At 38.2% G+C, this 25577-nt stretch overlaps 2 protein-coding genes across 2 annotated transcripts; one reads left to right on the top strand and one right to left on the bottom strand.

Annotated features, from left to right (window-relative positions):
* Positions 1-220: 220 nt before the first annotated feature.
* Positions 221-5532, bottom strand: LOC143629462 (scopoletin glucosyltransferase-like). The gene is made up of 3 exons (XM_077098732.1): positions 4767-5532; positions 895-1136; positions 221-834 (listed from the first exon to the last, which is right to left on the bottom strand). The coding sequence occupies exons 1-3, from the start codon at positions 5460-5462 to the stop codon at positions 321-323; spliced, it is 1452 nt and encodes a 483-aa protein (XP_076954847.1). The 5' UTR covers positions 5463-5532; the 3' UTR covers positions 221-320.
* A 15103-nt stretch (positions 5533-20635) lies between these two features.
* On the top strand, positions 20636-24711 carry LOC143629460 (polyadenylate-binding protein 2-like). Its single transcript, XM_077098731.1, has 8 exons — positions 20636-21200; positions 21957-22075; positions 22161-22817; positions 22913-22990; positions 23082-23171; positions 23702-23839; positions 23925-24254; positions 24330-24711. The coding sequence occupies exons 1-8, from the start codon at positions 20945-20947 to the stop codon at positions 24564-24566; spliced, it is 1905 nt and encodes a 634-aa protein (XP_076954846.1). The 5' UTR covers positions 20636-20944; the 3' UTR covers positions 24567-24711.
* The last annotated feature ends 866 nt before the right edge of the window (positions 24712-25577 follow it).

Raw genomic sequence — 25577 nt, 5'->3', positions numbered from 1 at the left:
TACTACATTATATAGAAATAAGTATGCTATTTAGGTTAGATCAACGGTACGTATTTACTACTATGTATACTTCTCTTAGTGTTTTTTTTAATATAGCAAGTCACTTAGTTATGTCGGGCTAAAGTCACAATTTAATTAATTATCGTTAGTTGCCTTCTTACTATTTGCTTTCTATTTTTTAATTAATAAGTAACTGTAGATCGTTTTGGATGTTATTCATAATCAATAATGTAGAAGTAAGTTCAAAATGAACTCACCTTTTAATACTTATAACACTAGGAACTACACAATGATACTTGTGAGCAGTGTATAAATGATAATCACAAATTATCAGCAACGGCCACCTTTTTCTCATTTACCTCGGATTTGAATACTTTGATGTCCTCTATAAACGTTGTCAAATCTGAATACGATGATCCGCTTTCTTCAACAGCCGTTTTTGCTTTCTCTTTTAGTTTTTGTGCTCGCATTCTCATGCCTTCATCAGCACCCATCACTGTTGCCACTGCTCTCTCGATCGCTTCCTGCTTCACACCATCACACATGGAAATTGGACTCCACTCCCCATCACCAATCGAAACTCCGGTTTGTAAAACGTCTGTCACTAGTTTCGCATTGTAAAATTGATCCGCCATGATTGGCCAAGCAACCATCACCACCCCACTGCACACACCTTCCAACACTGAGTTCCACCCACAGTGTGTCATAAACCCGCCGACGGATTCATGGTCAAGAATCAACACTTGCGGGGCCCACCCCTTTATTATTAACCCATTCCCTTTCGCTGCCATCCTTGCCTCGAATCCTTCTGGAATCGTAGTCTCTTGATCGTTCCTGATATAAAATAATAATAACTTAAAAAGGTATTATGTATTATTAATCAGCTATATATACTTGATAACCCATATGAAGTTTACGTTGCTGGCTTCTAGCGCCAGAGCGATCTCGTAAAGCTGAGAGCTTGTAACTTTCACTAACGAGCCAAATCTTCTGTAAATAACGGAATTGGGTGGCTTCGAATCCAGCCATTTCAAGCATTCGGGTTCATATATTGACGATTTCTTCCCTCTTTCGAGCTTATCATCTACATTCTTGTTACATATGGAAACCGGTCCTATGTGCCATGCTTTTCTCTTTGTCGAAGCACGAAATGAATCTGACCTGATCCATGATGATGTTTCCACGGATTTTCGAGATGAACGAACCATGTCTTGATCTTCTTCTTCTGCTGTGCTTGAGACCTGCGATGTTGAGACCTCTGATCTTGAGACCTGCGATGGCTTTATGAGGGTGTGGAGGTGACTGCTAAGATATCCTGAGGATTTCTTGTTCACAGACACAAAAAGGTGGTGGTGGCTCTTATTGAGCATGACCTCTAATAAGGAGGTGGAGACCTCCTTATATAGAGAGTCTCATGGCCACCATCATGGTACCCTAATGGGCCTAGCCCAATTAGGGTTACCTCCACAAAACCCCCTCAGCCCAATAACATTGTATTAGTCCATGTAATAAAATAAGCCAAACATAATAGATTTAGGGTCGTAGAACCGGGTTTTAGTACCATACCCCTACAAGCCCCCCAAGTCCAGTGTTGCTCCTGGGCGCGCAAGCGTCTAGGTGGAGCGCTGGACTTTATAAGGTGTGAGGCGGTTTTTTTCCCTTTTCTTTGGCCTTGTCTTTATTGTCTGAGTTTTGGGAGGTTTTCCCCATGATGGTGACAAGCTGTAAAAATAATGAAGCCTGCGCGTGAGGCGGCTTACGAGCTATAATAATAGAGCCTGCGCGAGAGGCGACTTGCGAGCTATGAGAATAATAATGCCTGCGCGCGAGAGGTGACTTACGAGCTAAGAATAATAAAGCCTGCGCGCGAGAGGCGTCTTATGAGCTTTGAGAATAATAATTGAGCTGGCGCGTGAGGCGACTTACGAGCTGTGAAAGTAATAAAGCTTGCGCGCGAGAGGCGTTTTATAAGCTTTGAGAATAATAATTGAGCTGGCGCGTGAGGCGACTTACGAGCTGTGAAAGTAATAAAGCTTGCGCGCGAGAGGCGTCTTATGAGCTTTGAGAATAATAATTGAGCTGGCGCGTGAGGCGGCTTACGAGCTGTGAGTATAAAAGCTTGCGCGTTAGGCGTCTTACGAGCTATAAGAATAATAACAGCTTGCGCGCGAGGCGTCTTATGAGCTGTGTGAATAATAAAAGCCTGCGCGTGAGGCGGCTTACGAGCTATAATAATAGAGCCTGCGCGAGAGGCGACTTGCGAGCTATGAGAATAATAAAGCCTGCGCGCGAGAGGCGACTTACGAGCTAAGAATAATAAAGCCTGCGCGCGAGAGGCGTCTTACGAGCTGAGAATGATATAGCCTGCGCGTGAGGCGCCTTACGAGCTATGAGAATAGTAAAGCCTGCGCGCGAGAGGCGTCTTATGAGCTTTGAGAATAATAATTAAGCTGGCGCGTGAGGCGACTTACGAGCTGTGAAAGTAATAAAGCTTGCGCGCGAGAGGCGTCTTATGAGCTTTGAGAATAATAATTGAGCTGGCGCGTGAGGCGACTTACGAGCTGTGAAAGTAATAAAGCTTGCGCGCGAGAGACGTCTTATGAGCTTTGAGAATAATAATTGAGCTGGCGCGTGAGGCGGCTTACGAGCTGTGAGTATAAAAGCTTGCGCGTGAGGCGTCTTACGAGCTATAAGAATAATAACAGCTTGCGCGCGAGGCGTCTTATGAGCTGTGTGAATAGTAAAAGCCTGCGCGTGAGGCGACTTACGGGCTGTAAGAATAATAACAGCTTGCGCGCGAGGCGTCTTATGAGCTGTGTGAATAATAAAAGCCTGCGCGTGAGGCGACTTACGGGCTGTAAGAATAATAACAGATTGCGCGCGAGGCGTCTTATGAGCTGTGTGAATAATAAAGCCTGCGCGTGAGGCGACTTACGGGCTGTAAGAATAATAACAGCTTGCGCGCGAGGCGTCTTATGAGCTGTGTGAATAATAAAAGCCTGCGCGTGAGGCGACTTACGGGCTGTAAGAATAATAACAGCTTGCGCGCGAGGCGTCTTATGAGCTGTAATAATAGTGGAGCTTGCGCGTGAGGCGGCTTACGAGCTACTTTATGTCACGCGCCACGTGCAGATGTTGCATGCGCGTGCGCGTAGACTTTGGTTTTGTGTTATGCGCCACTCGCAGATGTTGCGTGCGCGTGCGTGTAGACTGTGACATGTGTGAGCATGTGATGCGTAAGCATGTGTAATATGCGTGAGCATATGTGATGCGTGAGCATATGGTATGAGGATTCCCAACCCCTAAGTTTGGCGCGTAGCCATATGGGATATTATGAGGATTCCCAACCTTGAAGTTTGGCGCGTAGCCATATGGGATATTGTGAGGATTCCCATCCTTGGCGCGTAGCCATATGGGATATTATGAGGATTCCCAACCTTGGCGCGTAGCCATATGGGATATTATGAGGATTCCCAACCTTGAAGTTTGGCGCGTAGCCATATGGGATATTATGAGGATTCCCAACCTTGAAGTTTGGCGCGTAGCCATATGGGATATTAGGAGGATTCCCAACCTTGGCGCGTAGCCATATGGGATATTAGGAGGATTCCCAACCTTGCAGTTTTGGCGCGTAGCCATATGGGATATTAGGAGGATTCCCAACCTTGAAGTTTGGCGCGTAGCCATATGGGATATTAGGAGGATTCCCAACCTTGGCGCGTAGCCATATGGGATATTAGGAGGATTCCCAACCTTGAAGTTTGGCGCGTAGCCATATGGGATATTAGGAGGATTCCCAACCTTGAAGTTTGGCGCGTAGCCTGATGCGCGCATGCACGGCGATAGAGTGGTGACTCGTGAGTGTGCGTGCATGGCGGAGGTCTCTTGCGCAAAACCCAGATGGTGGTTTCCGCGGCGGCACATGCACGGCTGCGGAGTGAGAATCCACGGGCGTGCGTACATGGCGGCGGAAGTCTGGTAATTTCTGGATCTGCAATTTTAGAGTCAGATCTGCAACTTTAGACCTAAAATCCAGGTCTGTAATCTAGACCTAGATCTGTAAATCAGATCTGGACAGATCTGAAGCCCGGAGCAGATTTAAAACCATCACAGATCCGGAGACCTGATCATTCGAATCAGGCCGTTTCTTCTTGCCCAGATCTGGAAGCCTCTTTTTAGATCTATGGATCTTTTTGAGCTTTAATAGAACAAGCTTTGAAGCCTTTTTCTGTAAACTTCCAGATCTGTGTTTTTCTTGGGAGAGATCTGACAGCCGAGATGAAGATCGAAGGGCAGTTCGTTGCCGTCCCACGGATGGCGCCAATGTCGAAGCACGAAATGAATCTGACCTGATCCATGACGATGTTTCCACGGATTTTCGAGATGAACGAACCATGTCTTGATCTTCTTCTTCTGCTGTGCTTGAGACCTGCGATGTTGAGACCTCTGATCTTGAGACCTGCGATGGCTTTATGAGGGTGTGGAGGTGACTGCTAAGATATCCTGAGGATTTCTTGTTCACAGTCACAAAAAGGTGGTGGTGGCTCTTATTGAGCATGACCTCTAATAAGGAGGTGGAGACCTCCTTATATAGAGAGTCTCATGGCCACCATCATGGTACCCTAATGGGCCTAGCCCAATTAGGGTTACCTCCACAAAGCCCCCTCAGCCCAATAACATTGTATTAGTCCATGTAATAAAATAAGCCAAACATAATAGATTTAGGGTCGTAGAACCGGGTTTTAGTACCATACCCCTACACTCTTAATAACTTCACGATAATGGCGAACATACTCCGGTTCAAGCTCGTAAAAACTGTTAACATTAAGTCCATAACTCTTTGCTTCTGCTTCTACAGCTTGTATAATCACCTTCAAGAAGACTTTGAATTCTTCTGATTCAAGTTGCGGTAATTGTTTTCGAGTTAACTTGATCTCGTGAGGAATATTAGAGACAACAAACGGTTCCGAATCAGAAGAGGCATTCAGCTTGTGAAGCCTCATCACCTCCTGAGACACACACATGGCGAAGAATCCAGTTCCATTAAACACGATTCTCGGGATGCTAAATTTGGCTGCGGATTCGGTTGTCCATGGAAAGAACATGTCAGAAATAATGCAATTTGGTTGGGATTTTTCTATAAATTGCTCAAATGGCTCTTGAAGTGTTGGGAGGGCTTGGAATAATCTTGATAAGAGTTCATCAGAATCAACTTGATCAGGGTTATCGGATACAGGAGGTAAACCGGCTTCTCCTGCTTTGAATTCGATGATATGAAGTTCGATTTGGTGCGTGTAGTTAATGGTTTTCTGGATTGATTTGGTGAACCGGTGAGCGGTTGATGGGGTGGTGATGATGGTTGTTTTCACGCCGCGAGAGGCGAAGAGTACGGCCATGTCGGCCATCGGAATCATGTGGCCGTAAGCTATGAAAGGGAGGAACACAACATGGCATGTGGTCATAGTTACAGCAAGAATAAGAAGAGAAATCAAAGATGAAGATGGAGCAGGCCTTTAATGACCAAGTAGACAAGTAATGAGTGTATGCCTATGTTCATATAACAATATATATAGCCTGATTTAAAGGACAAAATGATACATCTATTTTTTAATATTGACATGGTAAATTCATTTTTGTTAATTATGACTTGATTAATTTATATATCATAAATAAAGTTAAAACGCGCGACATATGAACATGAAAATCAAAATCAAAATCAAAATCAAAATCAAAATCTAATGTACACGTCGAAATCAAAATCGAATGAGATAGTTAAGTTTAAACTGGATCGTCAATAGATTGATTTATTTTCCTCGCGCATCTAAACCTATAGCTATAATAATAGATTTGATAACAAAGTGATCAAGGTAACGATGAATTTACAATTTCATGTGTGCTACTAAAATCTTATCGTATGAATTAATGTCCTGTGGACGTACATACTGATATTCAGTCATAAAATTCTTATTTATATTATTTGTACCTGAATTGTGTAATGTAGTTGAGACACTAATTTAAAGATTTGTGATAGGGTCAAGTTAAACATCTTAAATTATGTTTTTAGAGATGTTGTGTCCATTCCAATATTTTCTTTTGAGTATTCTTCTGATCGTCACATTCTTGAACTGCTTAAGACTTCAAACAATCACATGTTTGTTGATCAGGTGTAAGTTGCATGTTTAGTCTTGGAGATGGAAAAGATGAAGGCTAAGGCCAATTGAAACCTCATAATTGAATAACTAGTCCAATCTTTGCCAACAGGTGAGTCTCAAGGATCATAAAGACTAGTGGGTTTGGTTAGAATTAAGGCCCCTCGCCTCGATGAAAAGGTGTTGTTCAATGCCTTTAGCCCGAATGTTCCTTACAATTTTAGTTTGGAAAGTGAAATTGGATCGGTTGGCTATCAAGGAGGGTCTTGCTTTTTAGCATATACCTATCGACTCGGTTAGCTGTCATCTTTGTGGCGAGGCTGCTGAAAATGCCATGCACCTATTTACCTCTTGTCCGGTCCCCAATTGTATTAGGCCCTTTATTAGTGCGTGATCCAGGCCTCCAAGGTCCCTCCTATTTGTGGGTTTTTGGTCCGGGATCTTTCGATTCATAACTTGGTCCAGCTATGCCTTAGAAAGAACAAGGTGTTTCATGTATTGTCATGACGGCTTGTTAGAGAATTTGGAAGGAAAGAAATGAGGGCATCTTTGACAACAAGGTGATCTCGGTCTCCATTTTGAAGGAGGATATTTAAGTCCTTGGCTTTTCGTTGGATTTAAAATAGGTAGTCCTTTAAATCTTTAAGTTGGATTGATTCGTGTAACTTCACTTATTAGTTGTTCGTTTTTTGTTGGTGCTAGCTCTACGCTAGTTTTGCCTTGTTTAAATGAAAGTTGTCGTTTGAAAAAAAAATGTCTTCAACCGTTGATGGTTCTTCAATATTGTGTTTGAGAGTAAAAAAAAAGAAGAGATTTAAGCTAGCTGAATCTTTATGATAAATCAATACTTGAGGTATGATGTGCTAAAAACAGTCAATAAATATTAACTAAATTAAACAAGTAATAAAAACAAGACCTAAGACTCAACTAAACAAAACACCGGCAAGTGAACCGGTCAATTGTACTAAGCTAAGTAAGTCCGGAATATCGAACCCACAGGACTCTATAAATTACGTTAATTAACTAATTAGACTCGACTTACGACACGACTATTTATTATTAATGTTTTAACAGGGATTTTTAAACTAATATTAAACTAAGATTAAACTAAGAAAGTAAATAAACAAGTTAACAAGAAACAAGCAACTAAACACAAGATCAAAACCAATCAGAGAAGGAATCTACCTAGGTAAGAATCCCATGCATCAACAATCATCAAGCAATGGACAAATAACATGATTATGGAAACTGATTTCTAAACGTGTTCATCTAAAAAACCCTAAGGACCTTTGATTGAATCAAATGAAATCCCAAAGAACAATTATTAGATTATTAAGCAATCAGTTAAATTGATTTCCGTAAAGTCATCAAATAGGGTTAATTAATAGTATCTTAGGCAAGCAATCTTACGAAACACTAAACCCTAGATAACTTGATAAGCTAAACATGACATCATGAACATGGATCAACACAATAAGCAAGAATATTGTCACTAACTATCCTAGCATGCAATTGACCAAGACACATGAACAACTCCTCACCTTACAGTTATTGGAATTTAGCAAAACATTTAAAACCTTAACCAACTATCAACAAGCTTCTATGATCTAATGGGCCCATTTAATCACAATAATCAAAACACCAAGTAATGATTTAAACATAAACCCTAAATCTAAAGAACACAATCAAAAGATAAAAGATCTATATGAAGCAATAGTTAACAATCAATCAAGATAATAAATACTTATACGCATCATGGAAACAAAACCAAGTCTTTACCATTAATATAACTAAACCATAATCAAAACATTATCCAAAGCAAGAATCAAGTCTCAAACATGTTCATCAAACCTAGGTAGACATGAAGTCTAGCCTAGCATAATCATAATCAAATAACTAAACCAAAGAACAAAGATAGGCGTTATAAAGATTTATGAACAAAGGCAATGAAAAAGAACGAAAGAACCCGTCTTAATCAACCCTCGAACACGTGTATGAAAGCTTGATGATCTTCCTTGATTACTAGCTCCAAGACTCCTTCAAACCCTTGGTTTTTCTCTCAAAAACGGCTGGAAATAAGCTTAGGATCGGCTAGGGAATGAAGATGTTTATATAAGCGAGAATGGGCTTGGGCTTGCAATTTTTGGCTGATCAGAAGGCCTAGGCATCCTCGGCATTTGCCTAGGCGCGGCGCGGCTCCCCTTTTTGGGGAATTTTCGTTTTTTGCAATTATTTCTTGTTTATTCATGTTAGGCCCCTTTCTTGAACTCCAAGTAACGATGAGAAACTTCTAGAACTTCTTTCCCTGACTCCAAAGCCACCATCTACATGAAAACAAATCGAAACTCTGAGTGAACTAATCATGTAGTCATTGACGAGTAAAACGTACTTAAACTTCGCATGAAAAGATAGAAAGAATTAAGTAAAACATGCAAGACACCAAAAGAGTTAAAACACGATAAATATATAAAACTTGACTCAAAACCTAAGTTAATAAAAGATAAACAAAACTCGAACTTAAACGAACTTAAAACATTACGGAAACACAACTTTACACGAGATTCGAGATGTATAAATAGACGTATATCAAATATCCCCACACTTACTCTTTTTTCGTCCCTGAAAAAGTCTAATGCAGTTGGATGAGAATCGGAAAATATAGTCTAACAAACATATAGGTTAAATTTTAAAGCTTAGAAAAACGCAAAAACCGCGATCACCGATATTGTTGTCCACTTAAACCATGCCTTCATCTTTACCGTGACAAATAAGATCCGACAATAATAGTACTCAGCGGTTTACACAATTAAGACCCGCTTATTTTCAGCTTTTACCGGACCAAACCACCCCAACTTGACTTAAACCTCAAAATTAGCAGATTTAAAACATTTGTTGCTCTATTTTTTATGAATAGTTAAGATGATCAAGGGTATTGTTTATCCACCTAAGCTTAAGCATCAAAGTCTACCAAGCAGTCATTAGATATTATTAAGGTTCAATTAATTTATAGCTAGTGTTCCCCACAACATGACATACCCATGTTATCAAGCAATACACAGAACCATTACCATAGGTGAGTATGCAAAATTTTATATGTAGGGCTTACATGTGGCGTGTCCCTTGTGGTCCGTTTCTTAATGGTAATGAGACGCGAGCAAGGGGACCCCACATGGCTAACAGCGTGGATGATCAAGTCTGTAATGCATTTGTACTTTTGTACTTTTTGTGATCATGTTTAAAGACTTATAAGAGTTTGCTCTTTTTTTAGCTTTTATTTTAAATATTCACAACCCCATTTGGAATCGTGAATACCCAGATGAATAGTCGGCATACAGACCCATGGTCTCCGGACCCGGGGCATCCCATCAATACAAGATTTAAGGTTATAAAACCATACGCCAATTAGGTGAAAAACACTAAAACTAGCAGTTTAAGATCTATATCACCGGCTACACGGTATACTCTAACGTTAAACCTACCCAAGCATCATATGATAACGTATTCAAATTTTTTTAAACTTTTCAAACTTTATAATATTTCCACTTTTTCATACTAAAAATTGAGGCTTGAGTATGGCTGACCTTTCATTACTTATTTTCTACGGACAAAACGCTTTACCCACAAGAGATTTCCGACCCATTTTATCAAATTTGCCCTTTCATTTTCAAGGCTGAGCCTACCGACACATCCCAAGTTAAGTGCGTTTTCTTTTATTTATCTCATATTATTAGTAGTTTGAAAACCAATTTCCGATAAATATCATCATCTCCCACTTTAACGCAAAAAACTAGATTCAATGGACATTTTTAAACATTTTTAATTTTTTTTTATAAACAAAACAATTTAAACTACGACTCAAATATCCTATCCCCACACTTAAATTTTGCATTGTCCTCAATGCAAGGATAAGGACGAATTAAAAAAAAATAAAATTAAAAATAAAATCGGACTACAAAAAACTAAATAAAAACAAAAAATAAAAACAAAATAGCAAAATAAAAAGTTAACAAGCTAGATAATGGAAAAGACTTAGCTGGTAATATGCGAATGAAACATAATGCCAAGGTCTTCTTCCATGAATGCCCTCCAACTACGAACGTGCTCAGCAAATGGTAACTCCTTTTCTCACGAACGTAAGCGCAAAACAAAACAAACATATCTAAAAATGTATCTTATCGTAATGATAGATATTATGCAATTAAAGTACTTCAGTCAACCCACAAATATATAAAACATGAATAATCAGTAGCAAATAATAATAAAACGTAAAGTATACGGCTCGGCTGCTCCATCCCCACACTTGTTCGTTTCATTATACTCAACCTTGGGGATCTTCTCTCTAACTCACTCAATCTTCAATCTAGCAAAACTCAAAAACACAAAACAAAGTCGAACTATAAAAACTACATTAGGGACTCAAAGAAAATAAATATAAAAATAAAAGAAAATAATGCAAACTCTACACTTGAGTTTTCACTCAAGAACCCATGCTAAGCGAATCACGTGGCGGACCGAGTGGAGCTTCCTCCACCTCGGTAGAACTCCAATGCCCTCAAGGATTCCAAATCATTATCCGACCATCCATCAACCTTTGTCTTTTTCTTTCTAACTCCACGAACCCTCTCAACCTTACGCTTTCCACCACCCCATTCTCTAAAACACTTTACCATTACCCGAGAAATCAAAACCTTTCGCTCCTTCCCCACACTTAATCTCACCGAACGGCACTCAAGACTTGGATCCATGCCCGAAATAGATGATTCTATCGAGTAAACTGGGTGACATGGATCAATGAGACCGTCTTGACCACTCGGATGCCTCATAGACTTCGCCAAATAAGTGACGCTATCATCACCGGCTCTAAGGGTTATCTTACCTTCAAACACATCAATAATTGCCCTAGCAGTACGTAAAAACGGACGACCCAAAATAATAGGAACTCTCTCGTCGGCCTCCATATCTAAAACAACAAAATCCGCGGGAAAAACTAAATTATCTACCTTCACGAGCAAATTCTCCATGACACCCCTCGGATACTTAACGGAACGATCGGCTAAAGACAACGCCATACGAATAGGGGTGAGCTCTCCGAGGCCCAACTTTTCATACAAAGAATATGGCATGAGGTTTATGCTAGCTCCAAGATCGGCCAATGCTTGACACGTCGTATCACTTCCGAAAATACATGGGATGGTAAACACACCGGGGTCGGGTAATTTTTCTAGTACTTTATTAAGAACTACTGCAGAACACTCTCCATTCAGCGGTACAGTCGATAGCTCCTCCAACTTATCCTTTCTTTTAAGAATATTTTTCAAAAACTTGGCGTACTTAGGCATATGTTGAAGGACTTCGACGAAAGGGAGGTTGACATTTAATTGGCTAAAAATATTAAGAAAATGCCCGTAATCCTTCGTATACTGTTGATGCGTTAGACGAGCGGGATACAGGACATAAGCAGGGTTAATGATGCGTGGTGGTGGCCGGACTCCAACGGGTTTCTTTTCAACTAGTGGCTCAATAATTGGTGTTTTAACTTGTGACTTACCCGGAGCCTCTACCTCTATCTCCTCATCTACCAATTCATCGTCTCCATCTTTCTCAATTTCTTTACTAACTACCTCCGGACCAAAAACCCTACCACTACGAGTGGAGATGGCTTTCAATTGAGCAGCAGGATTAGTTTGAGGAATACCCGAAAACTGACCTGGGGGCCTTTCTTCTAAACGACGAGCAATGTCACAAACAGTCTTTTGAATATCGAGAATAGAAGATTGTTGGTTTTTGAAGAGTAAGTCATGCTCGGCGAACTTTTTCTGTGTTGCTTGGTCTCTCTCCAAGATTAGCTTCATCATCTCTTCCGAACGCCCAATCCCACCGTTCGAATCCTGCACATTATTTTGAACATTAGTATTATTGATATTATTATCATTAAAATACTGACATTGTGCTGGAGCATAAGAATTTTGAAATCTGGGTGGTGCGCCTGACGGACGCCACTTGGAATTATTCTGATTCGGGTTCTTGTAGGTGTTCCAATTCTGATTATTGTTGTTGTAATTATTGGGAAACCTATTTTTACCAGCAACAAAATCGACTTGTTGATTCATCACCGGGCACTCCAAAGTACCATGTCCACCTCTACAAAACTCACACATGTCCACCTTGGCCTTCAGCTCCTTCACCTCTCGAGTTAGTGACTCCAAAGCAGCTGCCACACTAGTATCCAGATTAACCTGGTGTACACCTCGAGCGGATGAGGATGTACTGCTAACGGGATTGGAATTCCCGTGATGTGGTACTTTGACAAGGTCCGATTGAGCGAAGCTCTCAAACATCTCGTTACACTCGGTGACGTTCTTCCTAGCCAGTAGACTTCCTCCTGCGGTCGAACCGGACTTGGGTTTCGTAGTTCGGCCCGTTGTAAAATTTTCTCCACGAGAGCCCATGGTGTGAGACCATTCTGTGAGCATCGAGACAGCAAGTTCTGAAAACGCTCCCAAGCATGACAATATTGCTCATCCGGCTCCATGTGAAACGAGTGAATCTGATCGCGAAGAACAACCGCTTTAGCCGGTGGGAAGTATCTCTTGATAAATGCAGAACGTAGTGCTTCCCAAGTGGTGAACGTGCCAGGTGGCTGCGTGTCAAGCCAAGTAGTTGCTTTACCTGTAAGTGAAAAAGGAAAAAGATGTAAGAAAATTGCATCTTTAGTAGCACCTTGCAATTTAAAAAGTTTTCAAAACGCGGTAAAGTCGGTTAATATGAGCCGGCGCATCCTCTTCATCGTTCCCATGAAACTGGTTAGTTTGAACGATGTTGTTCATGACGTATGACGGAATCTGCCACGAGTTAGGGTTGTCGATCTCGGGAACGACGATGCATGATTGGTTTCCGGTTAAGCCATCGAAGGCTTGAGCATGACTTCTAGGACTTTCGGGTGGTGGACTGGGTGGTGACGAATTAGGTGTAGATGCAGGTTCTGACGGTTGTTCTTCTACTGACGAACTAGCCTCGGTCTTCAACGGAGAAGATCCAAGATTATCCAGCGGTGGTCCTTGCGAACAAAGATGTGGCATAAACCTGAAAAACGCAAAAGGACGAAGTGAGTAGACTCGAATACTAAAAAAAATAAACTACAAGAAACTAAAACTTAAATTAGACTCCTACGACTCAAACAAAAATAAAACAAATAGAACTTATGTAGCAGATAAGTCCAATCAAAACTACTAACGCAATCGCCAAGAGTCCCCGGCAACGGCGCCAAAAACTTGATGTGCTAAAAACAGTCAATAAATATTAACTAAATTAAACAAGTAATAAAAACAAGACCTAAGACTCAACTAAACAAAACACCGGCAAGTGAACCGGTCAATTGTACTAAGCTAAGTAAGTCCGGAATATCGAACCCACAGGACTCTATAAATTACGTTAATTAACTAATTAGACTCGACTTACGACATGACTATTTATTATTAATGTTTTAAGGGGGATTTTTAAACTAATATTAAACTAAGATTAAACTAAGAAAGTAAATAAACAAGTTAACAAGAAACAAGCAACTAAACACAAGATCAAAACCAATCAGAGAAGGAATCTACCTAGGTAAGAATCCCATGCATCAACAATCATCAAGCAATGGACAAATAACATGATTATGGAAACTGATTTCTAAACGTGTTCATCTAAAAAACCCTAAGGACCTTTGATTGAATCAAATGAAATCCCAAAGAACAATTATTAGATTATTAAGCAATCAGTTAAATTGATTTCCGTAAAGTCATCAAATAGGGTTAATTAATAGTATCTTAGGCAAGCAATCTTACGAAACACTAAACCCTAGATAACTTGATAAGCTAAACATGACATCATGAACATGGATCAACACAATAAGCAAGAATATTGTCACTAACTATCCTAGCATGCAATTGACCAAGACACATGAACAACTCCTCACCTTACAGTTATTGGAATTTAGCAAAACATTTAAAATCTTAACCAACTATCAACAAGCTTCTATGATCTAATGGGCCCATTTAATCACAATAATCAAAACACCAAGTAATGATTTAAACATAAACCCTAAATCTAAAGAACACAATCAAAAGATAAAAGATCTATATGAAGCAATAGTTAACAATCAATCAAGATAATAAATACTTATACGCATCATGAAAACAAAACCAAGTCTTTACTATTAATATAACGAAACCATAATCAAAACATTATCCAAAGCAAGAATCAAGTCTCAAACATGTTCATCAAACCTAGGTAGACATGAAGTCTAGCCTAGCATAATCATAATCAAATAACTAAACCAAAGAACAAAGATAGGCATTATAAAGATTTATGAACAAAGACAATGAAAAAGAACGAAAGAACCCGTCTTAATCGACCCTCGAACACGTGTATGAAAGCTTGATGATCTTCCTTGATTACTAGCTCCAAGACTCCTTCAAACCCTTGGTTTTTCTCTCAAAAACGGCTGGAAATAAGCTTAGGATCGGCTAGGGAATGAAGATGTTTATATAAGCGAGAATGGGCTTGGGCTTGCAATTTTTGGCTGACCAGATGGCCTAGGCATCCTGGGCATTTGCCTAGGCGCGGCGCGGCGCCCCTTTTGGGGGAATTTTCGTTTTTTGCAATTATTTCTTGTTTATTCACGTTAGGCCCCTTTCTTGAACTCCAAGTAACGATGAGAAACTTCTAGAACTTCTTTTCCTTGACTCCAAAGCCACCATCTACATGAAAACAAATCGAAACTCTGAGTGAACTAATCATGTAGTCATTGACGAGTAAAACGTACTTAAACTTCGCATGAAAAGATAGAAAGAATTAAGTAAAACATGCAAGACACCAAAAGAGTTAAAACACGATAAATATATAAAACTTGACTCAAAACCTAAATTAATAAAAGATAAACAAAACTCAAACTTAAACGAAATTAAAACATTACGGAAACACAACTTTACACGGGATTCGAGATGTATAAATAGACGTATATCAAGGTATATACAGACGAGCACAATACGACGACTAGCAGCTCAACAAGTAGTGGTGGCGATGTGATGCGATGGGAAACAAATTACATAAAATGGGCAGTCAAGCTGTTAGTGGTGTTTGGGTGGCATAATTTGATTCACAGTGGTGCGCCTCTGTAAGTGTGAAAATTATGTAAACTCACCTTAAGATCGCACTGTGAGGCTTAACTCACCTTAATTTCTAACACTATGAATCTGCCTCGGTAAGTGTGAAAATTATGTAAACTTTTAAATGTCGTGACTCGTGATTATTAAAAACTAAAAGACTCAACAAAACAATATATTTTTGGAGTTTTCATTTTCAAACTTTAACAAAAGAAAAAACTTAAAATATTTTTGTGTTAATTAAAAAGCTGACGTTTGACAATTGCAAAATTGATTTAAGGCACTCCAACAAGTTTATTGACGAGACTCACATTTATTTTCTCTCAAAAATTTGTATATTTACAAACCAAATGTACTTCTTACTAAGTATTTAAACCAATAATAGTTTTACCTTCAATCTTACCTTCAAAACAACTCCGTCACTAAGTACTTAAACCTAGTCTCAGTTTAAGCCTTACAAAAAATAAACAAGTTGTTGATCAATCGATATTCGAGTGCACAGTCATCAGATCATGTGGAGCTCCCATCAGTATCATGAGTATGTAAGCCATGAACGATAACATCACAACATGACATGTGGCCATAGTTTCGACACGAGGAAGATAAAGTTAACTAGGAAGATGATAGTATGAACAATATATGATGCGCATTTTCTTTTTTAGCTAGCTAGGATCGAGAAGATATTGGTGAAAACGGAAAAGTGTGTACGAAGGCAGCAAGCATTTGTTGACCTACTCTTTCTGCACGATGGTTAAAACCGAAACCACATTCTTTTCACTATAGTCATGTTATAATAACTAAAGCATATACAAATAATATTATTTAAGTTAAAAAAAATATTTATATCACAAATGCTTGTCTAGAAAAACCCATATTTAAAATAAAAAATAAAAAATACGAGAGTGATTTTTAAAACACTAGACATGGTTATAAGTTTTTCTCAAAATAAACAATCTGAAACCCGAGACGTATGGGACGGGTAATACCCGAGACATCAAGGTATGAGACGAGTTTGGTAATGCTATTAAATTTTTACAGATTTGAGATGGATATTGGTTTGTAATATTCTCAATTACCTGTCAATAATACTCGCTAATATAGTCCAATTTTACCTTATTATATTTCTGAGTTACCTAATGAATTTTAATTGATTTAGAAGTCGAGATATGTAAAATTTATATTGAAGTTGAACTGAATTCTTAATAATACTCCCTCCGTCCCTCTACAAGTGTCATGATTTGAAAAACACAAAATTTAAGAAAATTTGAATGTTTGTTTTTCTTAACAAATTACTATAATGCCCTTGACATATATAAAAAGACAAAATTTAAAAAAGTTTGAATAATTGCACTTTTAAAGGTAAAATTAAAAATTAATTAATAAAGTTTGAAAGTGGACATTTGTAATATGACAAACTAAAAAGGAAATGTGGACACTTTCAAATGAACAAATGAAGTATTTGCAATTTGATAAAAGAATATTGACATGTTTATTTGGTTTCAATTTAGAAGTTGACATCTTGTATTTTAAATTATATTTAAAATTGGGCACTAACACTTGTTCAGACATGTTTTATGAGATTTTGGTTTTTAAAATTATTTGGTTTCAGTTTTAGTATATTTGAAAGAGATTTTAGAATGAACATAACTATTAGCTAATGCAATTGATCGGTTATATTATGTTAAAACTCGATAGATATTCAATAGGTTTTGGGCTGGTGCATCCGACGGATAATTTTTTAAACCAACGGGTAAACCTGAAACTCGTGGGTATAACCCGATACCCGACGGGCTCTTTCTTGATGGGTTTTGTGCCGGGTTAATTTGTACAAACTTTAATAATCGGATATGGGATACAGGTTTAAAATACCTAAACCTATCCCGACCCGACCCATTATTGTTTTGTCATTATGTTATTTTTTTTATTGTTATTTAAAAAAATGTTTTTTTCTTATTTTTTAAAGAACATTTTTTAACAATCACTTTATATGAAGAAACCATTTTGATTTTTGAGTTAATCATAATTAGATAAAGAAATATTGAACTTATAACTTCAGCTATTGATTTATTCAAATATCGTTTTACATTTAAAACCATTTATCCCATAAAGTAATAGGACGGATGCAATTAAAATTTGAGAACGTTAGTGGAGGGTGGGTGTAAACCCTAAAGGTACCTAAAGTATCCCTGAGGTTATGTGTAGTGGAGTAGCTACAAATTGGGGCGTTTTTTTGCCGTGTGACGCTCAATCAGTAAAGGGTGAGTTTTTGTTTTTGAGTGTAGTGATGTGCTAGCCCAACATATATATATATATATATATATATATATATATATATATATATATATATCACACACAAAAGAATATAATAATAATAAAAAGAAAAGGGAAGAAGACGATAATAAGTTGTCCCCACCCCCCTATCAGCCCTAAAATCGCAGGGGAGGGGGGGGGGGTCGCTGGACATCGCCTGATTTCGCCCAAAGATGGCGCCCACTATGGGTGGCCTAAGTTTCGACCCCCTGCAGCGCAATCTCATTTTTTTACATTGAATTATCCTGGCCTTAAAGGCTAGTGATGGTGTACTCGAACTACCCTAAAAAATTTAATTTTTAAATAAAAATAACTAATAAATAATAAATTAAAAACTAAAAAATAAATAAAAAATGCATACATTATAAATTAAAAAATACGTAATCATAATAATTAAACAACACTTTATTCAATAAAAACTAGATAAAAATATTATTCCCAATTTTATCGGTTGTTTACTTTTGTTATGACTTCAAACATGTCGTTATCGCGAGTATTAATTTGCCCGACCATATGTCGTCATTTCGAACACACTTAGTGCTCTATAAGGTCCTTTAATCCTCCATTCAAAATAAAATAATTCCAAACTCGTGGCCAAAAACCCAATGTTCATTGCTCCACGTGGTCCATGTCTTCTGAAACATAGACTCATGCCTTAGCTAATGCTACTTCTTCCTCATGGATCCATCTTCGTGACGCAGTTCGTTTGAGGATTCGGTTGCTCTATATATAAAGATTTGGTTAATAATTAAAATGGTTGAAAATAGTGTGTATGAATTGGTTAAGTGTGTGTGTGGGGTAGAAAGTGATTGAAATATGAGTAAGAAATGTATGTATTTTGGAAGAAGTGGGTTTTTAACTAGGAAGATAGAGGTATTTAATTTGAAATTTATTGGAGAGTTGGGGGGGGGGGGGTTTATAGCGTTGATTTATTTGTTGTTCGGGGAATACAACCCGACGACGAAAATAAAGAGGGCTAGATTCAAGGTATGTGAGTTTATTGATTCCACTCCGCTTTCAGAGTGGCGGTTGTGTTCCCCACGGGGGGTAGTAGTCCTTGGGGGTACATGTCGTGCACCTTCTCCACCCTATAATAATATTTATAGTATTGGTGCTTTTGTTGCATGGAAAATTCGTGAGGTAGATTGAAGTACAAACCACTAGGAGGCAAATGAGAAGATCTTGCAAAGATTGGACAAGGATGACTAATGGTTGGTTTATTTATAAGTGTATTAGTTTGAGGCTCGTGTATTACACGAGTAGTTCTTGAAAATACAATATTTAATAAATAATCAGTATACAAGAAAACCATAAACTCGTTAAACACTATTAACACAATTGTTATACAATAGTTATTAAAACAATTTTAAAGTAAAACACAATTATAAATATCAAATGTTTGAAAAAAAAGAATAAGTAAATATTAAATTAACAAATTCTAAAAATGTTAACTATTATTTTACTATCATAAATTTATTAAAAATGGTGAGATTTAATGTAGGAGTGACAACTGGCAAAACTTGTAGTCTTTTATTAGAGAGTATAAATATAGATTTAATTGGTTTCTAGGTCCATTTAACCTGGTAGCATCCTAGATAGGGAGGTTTAGTTTACTAAACAAACGAATGACAGGCGTTATTGACTACCTAATGCCTTGTACTTGAGTTTAGCATTCTTATGTGTTCGACATCATGCCTCTAGTCTCGTCAGGGGGTTTCCTCCTGGAAAGGTCCTGTGGGTTCGAATCACTTGAGCATCAAACTGATAGTGGTTGGTCAAAATTTGGTCTCAGACCTCAAATTCGGGTTGGTGATTGATATGCCTAATGGCTGATAGCGGAGTCAAAACGCCGTTAAAAGAGGAAAAAGAAAAGCATCCTTATGTTTCAACCGTGGCTTGACTAAATGGGCTACACAAGCCTAGTTAAAATGGGCTAATCATAGGTCTATTACCGGTAAATGATTAAAGGTTAGGGGGTGGGCTTAATGGTTCACTTACGGTAAATGGGTTATAACACAATGGTAGTTGTTGTGCCGCAACATAATACTTTATGTTTGGACTGTGGACATTGTTCATCACATTGGGCTTAGAACCCTATGCTTATGTTCGGCCATTTCATTTTATCTGGCCTTTAATGCCTTTTGCTAGTCCTCATATAATGTAGTTAGGCCTAACTCCAGTCAAGGAGGCGTATTGGTGTCTCCACCTTGTTCCATCTGCGACTTTCGTGTCGAGTTGGCAAAACACGTTTTGGAAGTTGATAAACTCTTTGACCTCCACACAATAGCATAATGCAGCTTGTTGCAAACCAGGAAAGTTATACGTTCCATTTACATGCCATCTCTATGGCTCATTTGAAAGACGAGAATGACAAAATCTTCAATGGCAAGTCACAAAACCCAAAGGTCATGTTGCGGTTCATAAAGTTATCATATTTCCTTTAAATCACACACATAGAAAAAATGAATCATCGGTTCGATTAGTTGGTGAGATTTATTTTTTAAAATGTTCGTTGATTTATCTTTGGCGTATGTTTTTGATAGAATATCATATTTATTGCTTATCTACTTCATATATCATCGTTTGATATCGTTTTATAATTTTCAAAAGTGTTCAAGAAATTATTGATTCACAATTTGGCCATGACGTCGACCGTGGACTTGTGATTCACATGAATTTGTTTAGTTATCTCCATATTGCCCATTCACCCCCCCCCCCCCCACCCCCCCAAGATTCGTCATCCAAGTTCATCTAAATTTTTGATGAATTTGTCCTCTTCTAAAATCCATGCACACGCACTACCACTTCAAAATCATTCGACATGCTCTAATAACATCAATAATAATGATTGAAAAATTGAATAACATCTTAATTTCTCCAAAAATCAAACCATACACAGAGATTCACACACGCTTCACATGTCAGCAACAAAATGCAATCCTGCCAATTCCAGCCCTCACACTTTTACAAACCGTACAACGTCACACCCTGATTCAGCTTACGTTATTATATGCCCTGGAAACCCTCTTATCTTCACTTCCTCCATTCACCTAACAACTTTCGTTCAGCCTCTCTCGCCGCCGTAACCTAGCGGCGATCTGCCGGTCGGAGCTCCGACTAATCTATCCATATCTATCTTATTATCACCCTTCCCTCTCCTCTATCCCTAAATCAATTCCAAAAACAAAACAAATATTATAACAAAAAACCAAAGAGTCAATTATTATTATCTGGGTTCCCTTCTTTATTAATATTAATAAGAAGGGGAGAGGGAAGTTACAAAAGCCAAAAAAAAGTTGAAAAATTTGGGAAAAAAGAAATATCTGTTAGGGTTTTGAGATGGCGGCGCAGGTGGTTCAACAGCAGCAGCAGCAGCCGCAATCGGTCAACGGCGGCGGCGGTGGTGGTGCTCCGGCGCCGCAGTTTGTGCCGACGTCGCTGTACGTTGGGGATTTGGAGTTTAGTGTGACGGATTCGCAGTTGTATGAGTTGTTTAACCAGATAGGACAGGTAGTGTCGGTTAGGGTTTGTAGGGATTTGTCTACTCGACGGTCGCTTGGTTATGGTTATGTTAATTATATCAATGCTCAGGATGGTGAGTTTTTTTTGTTATTTGTTTATACTGAAATGTGTTATTGTTAGTTGATTAGTAGATAAATTGTTTGTATGCTAATGGAATGTTATTTGATTGTTTTTGGGATAAGAAGAAATTAAATTGTTCTGTATAGGGTGTAGACAATTATATATGGAATTGTTGGTAGTCATGTAGTGTTTGATTTTGTATTTGTATTTCATTTTTTATGTAATTGTTTTAAAAGAAGAGTTTTAGAAAGTTTATGTTATTTATTATGGGTGGTTCTGTTATCATTGTCTTTTTAGTTGTTTATGTTGAAATGTGTTGATTTGTTTGCATAGACGGTAGCTAGCAATTATGTATTTACCTGGTTGTTTTTGTGAGAGGAATACGTTTAATTGTTGTGTAAAGAGTGTAGACTGTTTTAGTATTGTATATGAAATTGCAACTGTATATCGTTTCTTATGTTAATATTTCAAAAGAAAAGATTTAAAAAGTCTGTTTTTATTTCAAGCTATACAATATATAAAATGTCTTTTTTATTTCAAGCTATAAGGTATGAAACGTGGAGTTAGATATGTTATCTCTAATTCCTATTACGTGTTTTCTTAGTGACACAACCTATTTGACTTGCATTAGTTTGATTGAAAGACTGCGTTTTATAATTTTGAATGTTGTAACTTTATTTCCCACATCGAGTGGTATATTAATTTGTGAGTGTCGTTATTTTGTTTAGTTATTTGGTGTTTCTGACCTTTTGTTTTATGCTAATGACAGCTGCAAGAGCTATTGAGGTGCTTAACTTTACACCACTCAATGGAAAGTCAATTAGGATCTCGTATTCTGTTCGTGATCCTAGTGTGCGCAAAAGTGGTTCTGGAAACATTTTCATCAAGGTACCTGAACATTAACAGTCATCTTAATAGTCTTTAACTGTGTTTTTTTACTAATGAAGCTTCTGTTTATTATTAAACAATACAGAATCTTGACAAAGCAATTGATCAGAAGGCCCTGCATGACACCTTCTCAACTTTTGGCAACATTCTCTCTTGCAAGATTGCTGCTGACTCAAACGGTCAGTCAAAAGGCTATGGATTTGTGCAGTATGACAGTGAGGAATCTGCACAACAAGCTATTGAAAAACTCAATGGCATGCTTCTGAACGACAAGCAAGTTTATGTTGGACCATTTCTGCGCAAGCAGGAACGGGAATTGGCTGTTGACAAGGGAAAGTTCACTAATGTCTTTGTTAAAAACTTGTCTGAATCAACAACCAATGAGGATTTAAACAAGGCGTTCAGTGAATATGGAACGATCACCAGTGCTGTTGTGATGAAGGATGCAGAAGGGAAGTCCAAGTGCTTTGGATTTGTTAATTTTGAGAATGCTGATGATGCTGCAAAGGCTGTTGAATGTCTTAATGGAAAGAAGTTTGATGAGAAAGAATGGTATGTTGGTAAAGCTCAAAAGAAGACTGAACGGGAACAGGAACTGAAGCAAAGGTTTGAGCAAAGTATGAAAGAGGCTGTTGACAAATCACAGGGGCTGAATCTGTATATCAAGAATCTAGATGATACTGTGACTGACGATAGTCTTAAGGAGTTGTTTGCACCTTTTGGTACTATCACTTCTTGTAAGGTTTGTTGATAAAAAATCGTCAGATACCTATACATTTGTACCCAGTGTAGGCTCATGAACTGTGTGTTTATTTTATTATTATTTTGTATGAACAGGTCATGAGGGACCCTAATGGAGCTAGCAAAGGATCAGGCTTTGTTTCATTCTTGACTTCTGAGGAAGCTTCTAGAGCGGTAAGCTAACATGTTTTCACTTTCCATGATAACAATGTGCTTCATATTTTTTGTTCCGTTAATAATTGCTTAACATGTTTGTTTTTTATAGCTTTCTGAGATGAATGGAAAGATGGTTGTTAGCAAGCCTCTTTATGTAGCACTTGCTCAACGTAAAGAAGATCGAAGGGCACGGTTGCAGGTTTGTTGATGATCTTGTTTTTTTGTTTTTCTAATTTTGTTTATTGGTGAGTTTTACGGGGGCATACCTGTAATAATGTTAAAAGAGTAAAAATACACGGCTAGTTTGTGTGGTTTGGTCCAAATGTTGGATTTCGTCCTTGTGGTTTCAAATTGCGAATTTAGTCCCCAACCACTTATTTCTTGTATTTGCGGTCTAAAAGGTAACTGTGTTTTGGATTTCGTCTTGTATTTCTTGTAAATGAGAACGTGTAAAAGCGTCTTTTACTTTTTTTCCACATGAGTGTAAAAGGTGGGAGAAAAAGGAAAACTACGGTTTTACCCTTTTGGTGCCAAGAACGTGTCTCAATTCACATTAAAATCTAACCCAATTAACTTTTTGAATCGTGGTTGGAAGACATGGTTAGGGGCTAATTTTGAAAGCACAAGGATGAAATTAACATTTGGATCAAACCACATGAACCATCTGTGCGATTTACTCTTTATGTTATAAAAGAAAAGATAATGATTTTGTATATTATGTTAATGTAGGCTCAGTTTGCACAAATGCGTCCAATTGCAATGGCACCTGCAGGAGCTCCTCGCATGCCAATGTTCCCTCCTGGCGGCCCTGGTCTTGGTCAACAAATGTTTTATGGTCAAGGTCAACCCACCTTCATTCCTCCCCAAGTAATATCTCAATTCCATCTTTTTTAACACCCTTATAAAAAATATTATAAAAGTCATTCTTATATTTTTTATGATATTTGGATAGCCTGGTTTTGGGTACCAGCAGCAACTTGTTCCAGGTATGAGGCCAGGTGGCGGCCCACTCCCAAACTTCTACATGCCAATGGTTCCGCCAGGTCAGCAGGGACAGCGTCCAGGTGGCAGGCGTGTTGGTGTTCCAGGGCAGCAAAATCAGCAACAACCAGTTCCTCTTATGCAGCCACCGATGATGCCTCGTGGACGAATGTACCGGTACCCACCTGGACGCAACATGGGTGACGTGCCAATGGGTGTTGGTGTAATTCCCCCTCAGCCGATTCCAATTGGCGCTTTAGCTTCTGCACTTGCAAATGCTTCTCCATCAGAGCAAAGAACTGTAAGCACTTTAAACCTTAGTTTAGTATTGTTATTATGTTTTGGATATACGTGTGACGTGTAAATTTTGTTATAGATGTTGGGAGAGAATCTGTACCCGCTTGTGGAACAGCTGGAAGCTGAGTCAGCAGCAAAGGTGACTGGGATGCTATTGGAGATGGATCAAACTGAGGTGCTTCATTTGTTGGAGTCGCCTGACGCATTGAAGGCTAAAGTTGCAGAGGCAATGGAGGTTTTGAAGAGTGTTCAGCAGCAGGGTAGCCCTGCTGATCAGCTTGCTGCATTGTCTTTGAATGATGGCATTGTTTCTTAAATCGATCGAGGTTCGTGAGTGCTCAGATTATGGTTCTTTTTGGTTGAGTTTGGATTATTTTGTTTTTGAAGATTGTTGACTTCTGTTTACTGCTATGCTGCGTTTGAGACCGTTTCTTGTTTAATGTGTGACTTTGTTGTGGTTATTTTTGCTTGTTTACATTGTGTTGGTTATTGGGGAATAGGCTTTCTTGTTGGGTAAGGATATTAAGAAAGTTTTGTGAAAATTTTGAGCTGAATCGCTTATAGGTTTGGGAAAAAAAATAACCAATCAAGTTGGCAAGCTTTGCGGTTTTGAACACATTTTTTTAAGTGTAATTTGGAGTTAATTTTAAATAAAAGTATGGTTAATGAACGCCTTTTTACCGAAATGAGAAAAATATTAACATGAAATGTTAAATAGTTGTTTGGTTTACGTCTTGGGTGATTTGATGTTCCAAACCGTAAAGCGAACCTCAAACTGTAAAATTGTTGTCGTGTCACAATATGTTATATCAGCTTGTTTTGTAGCAATGTAATATGCGATTGTTTTTTGATTTCCATATTTAAGGGTTACATATATTTTTTATATTTTGCAGTTAGTTTTTTTATTTGATTTGCTATTGGTCTAACAGGTACATCTTGAATTTGTGTCAACCTGCAACCGTGACAAGTGGGTTTGACCAATCGAATGCATGTCGTTTTATCATATTTTTTTTCTATAAACTATGAGTGCCAATACCATTTTAAGCGTTTACTAAATTATTTTTTGGGTTTAGTGTCATGACCTTAACAGATCTAACCGTTACTGATCATACTCGTGCTGCTGCATCACGGTATTGCGGCGGGTTTTCTTACCTCATTTTTATCAATATTATTTTGATAGCAAGCCTAAATATGAAGTTAAAAGTGTCTATTTGACCATTTTACAAAAGTTTCACTAACTTCAAAATTTACTTTTCGATAGGGGTCTTCCTCGGGTCCGTTTTTTGTGTTTTGGGTTTTCCAGGTCGGGTTTTTCGGGTTTCAAAGT

Source organism: Bidens hawaiensis, unplaced genomic scaffold (genome assembly GCF_021521415.1).
Source record: "Bidens hawaiensis isolate Kalapana, Puna unplaced genomic scaffold, B.hawaiensis_p1.1 tig00005195_1, whole genome shotgun sequence".
NCBI lineage: Eukaryota > Viridiplantae > Streptophyta > Magnoliopsida > Asterales > Asteraceae > Bidens > Bidens hawaiensis.
This window is presented reverse-complemented; position numbering and strand designations above follow the sequence as displayed.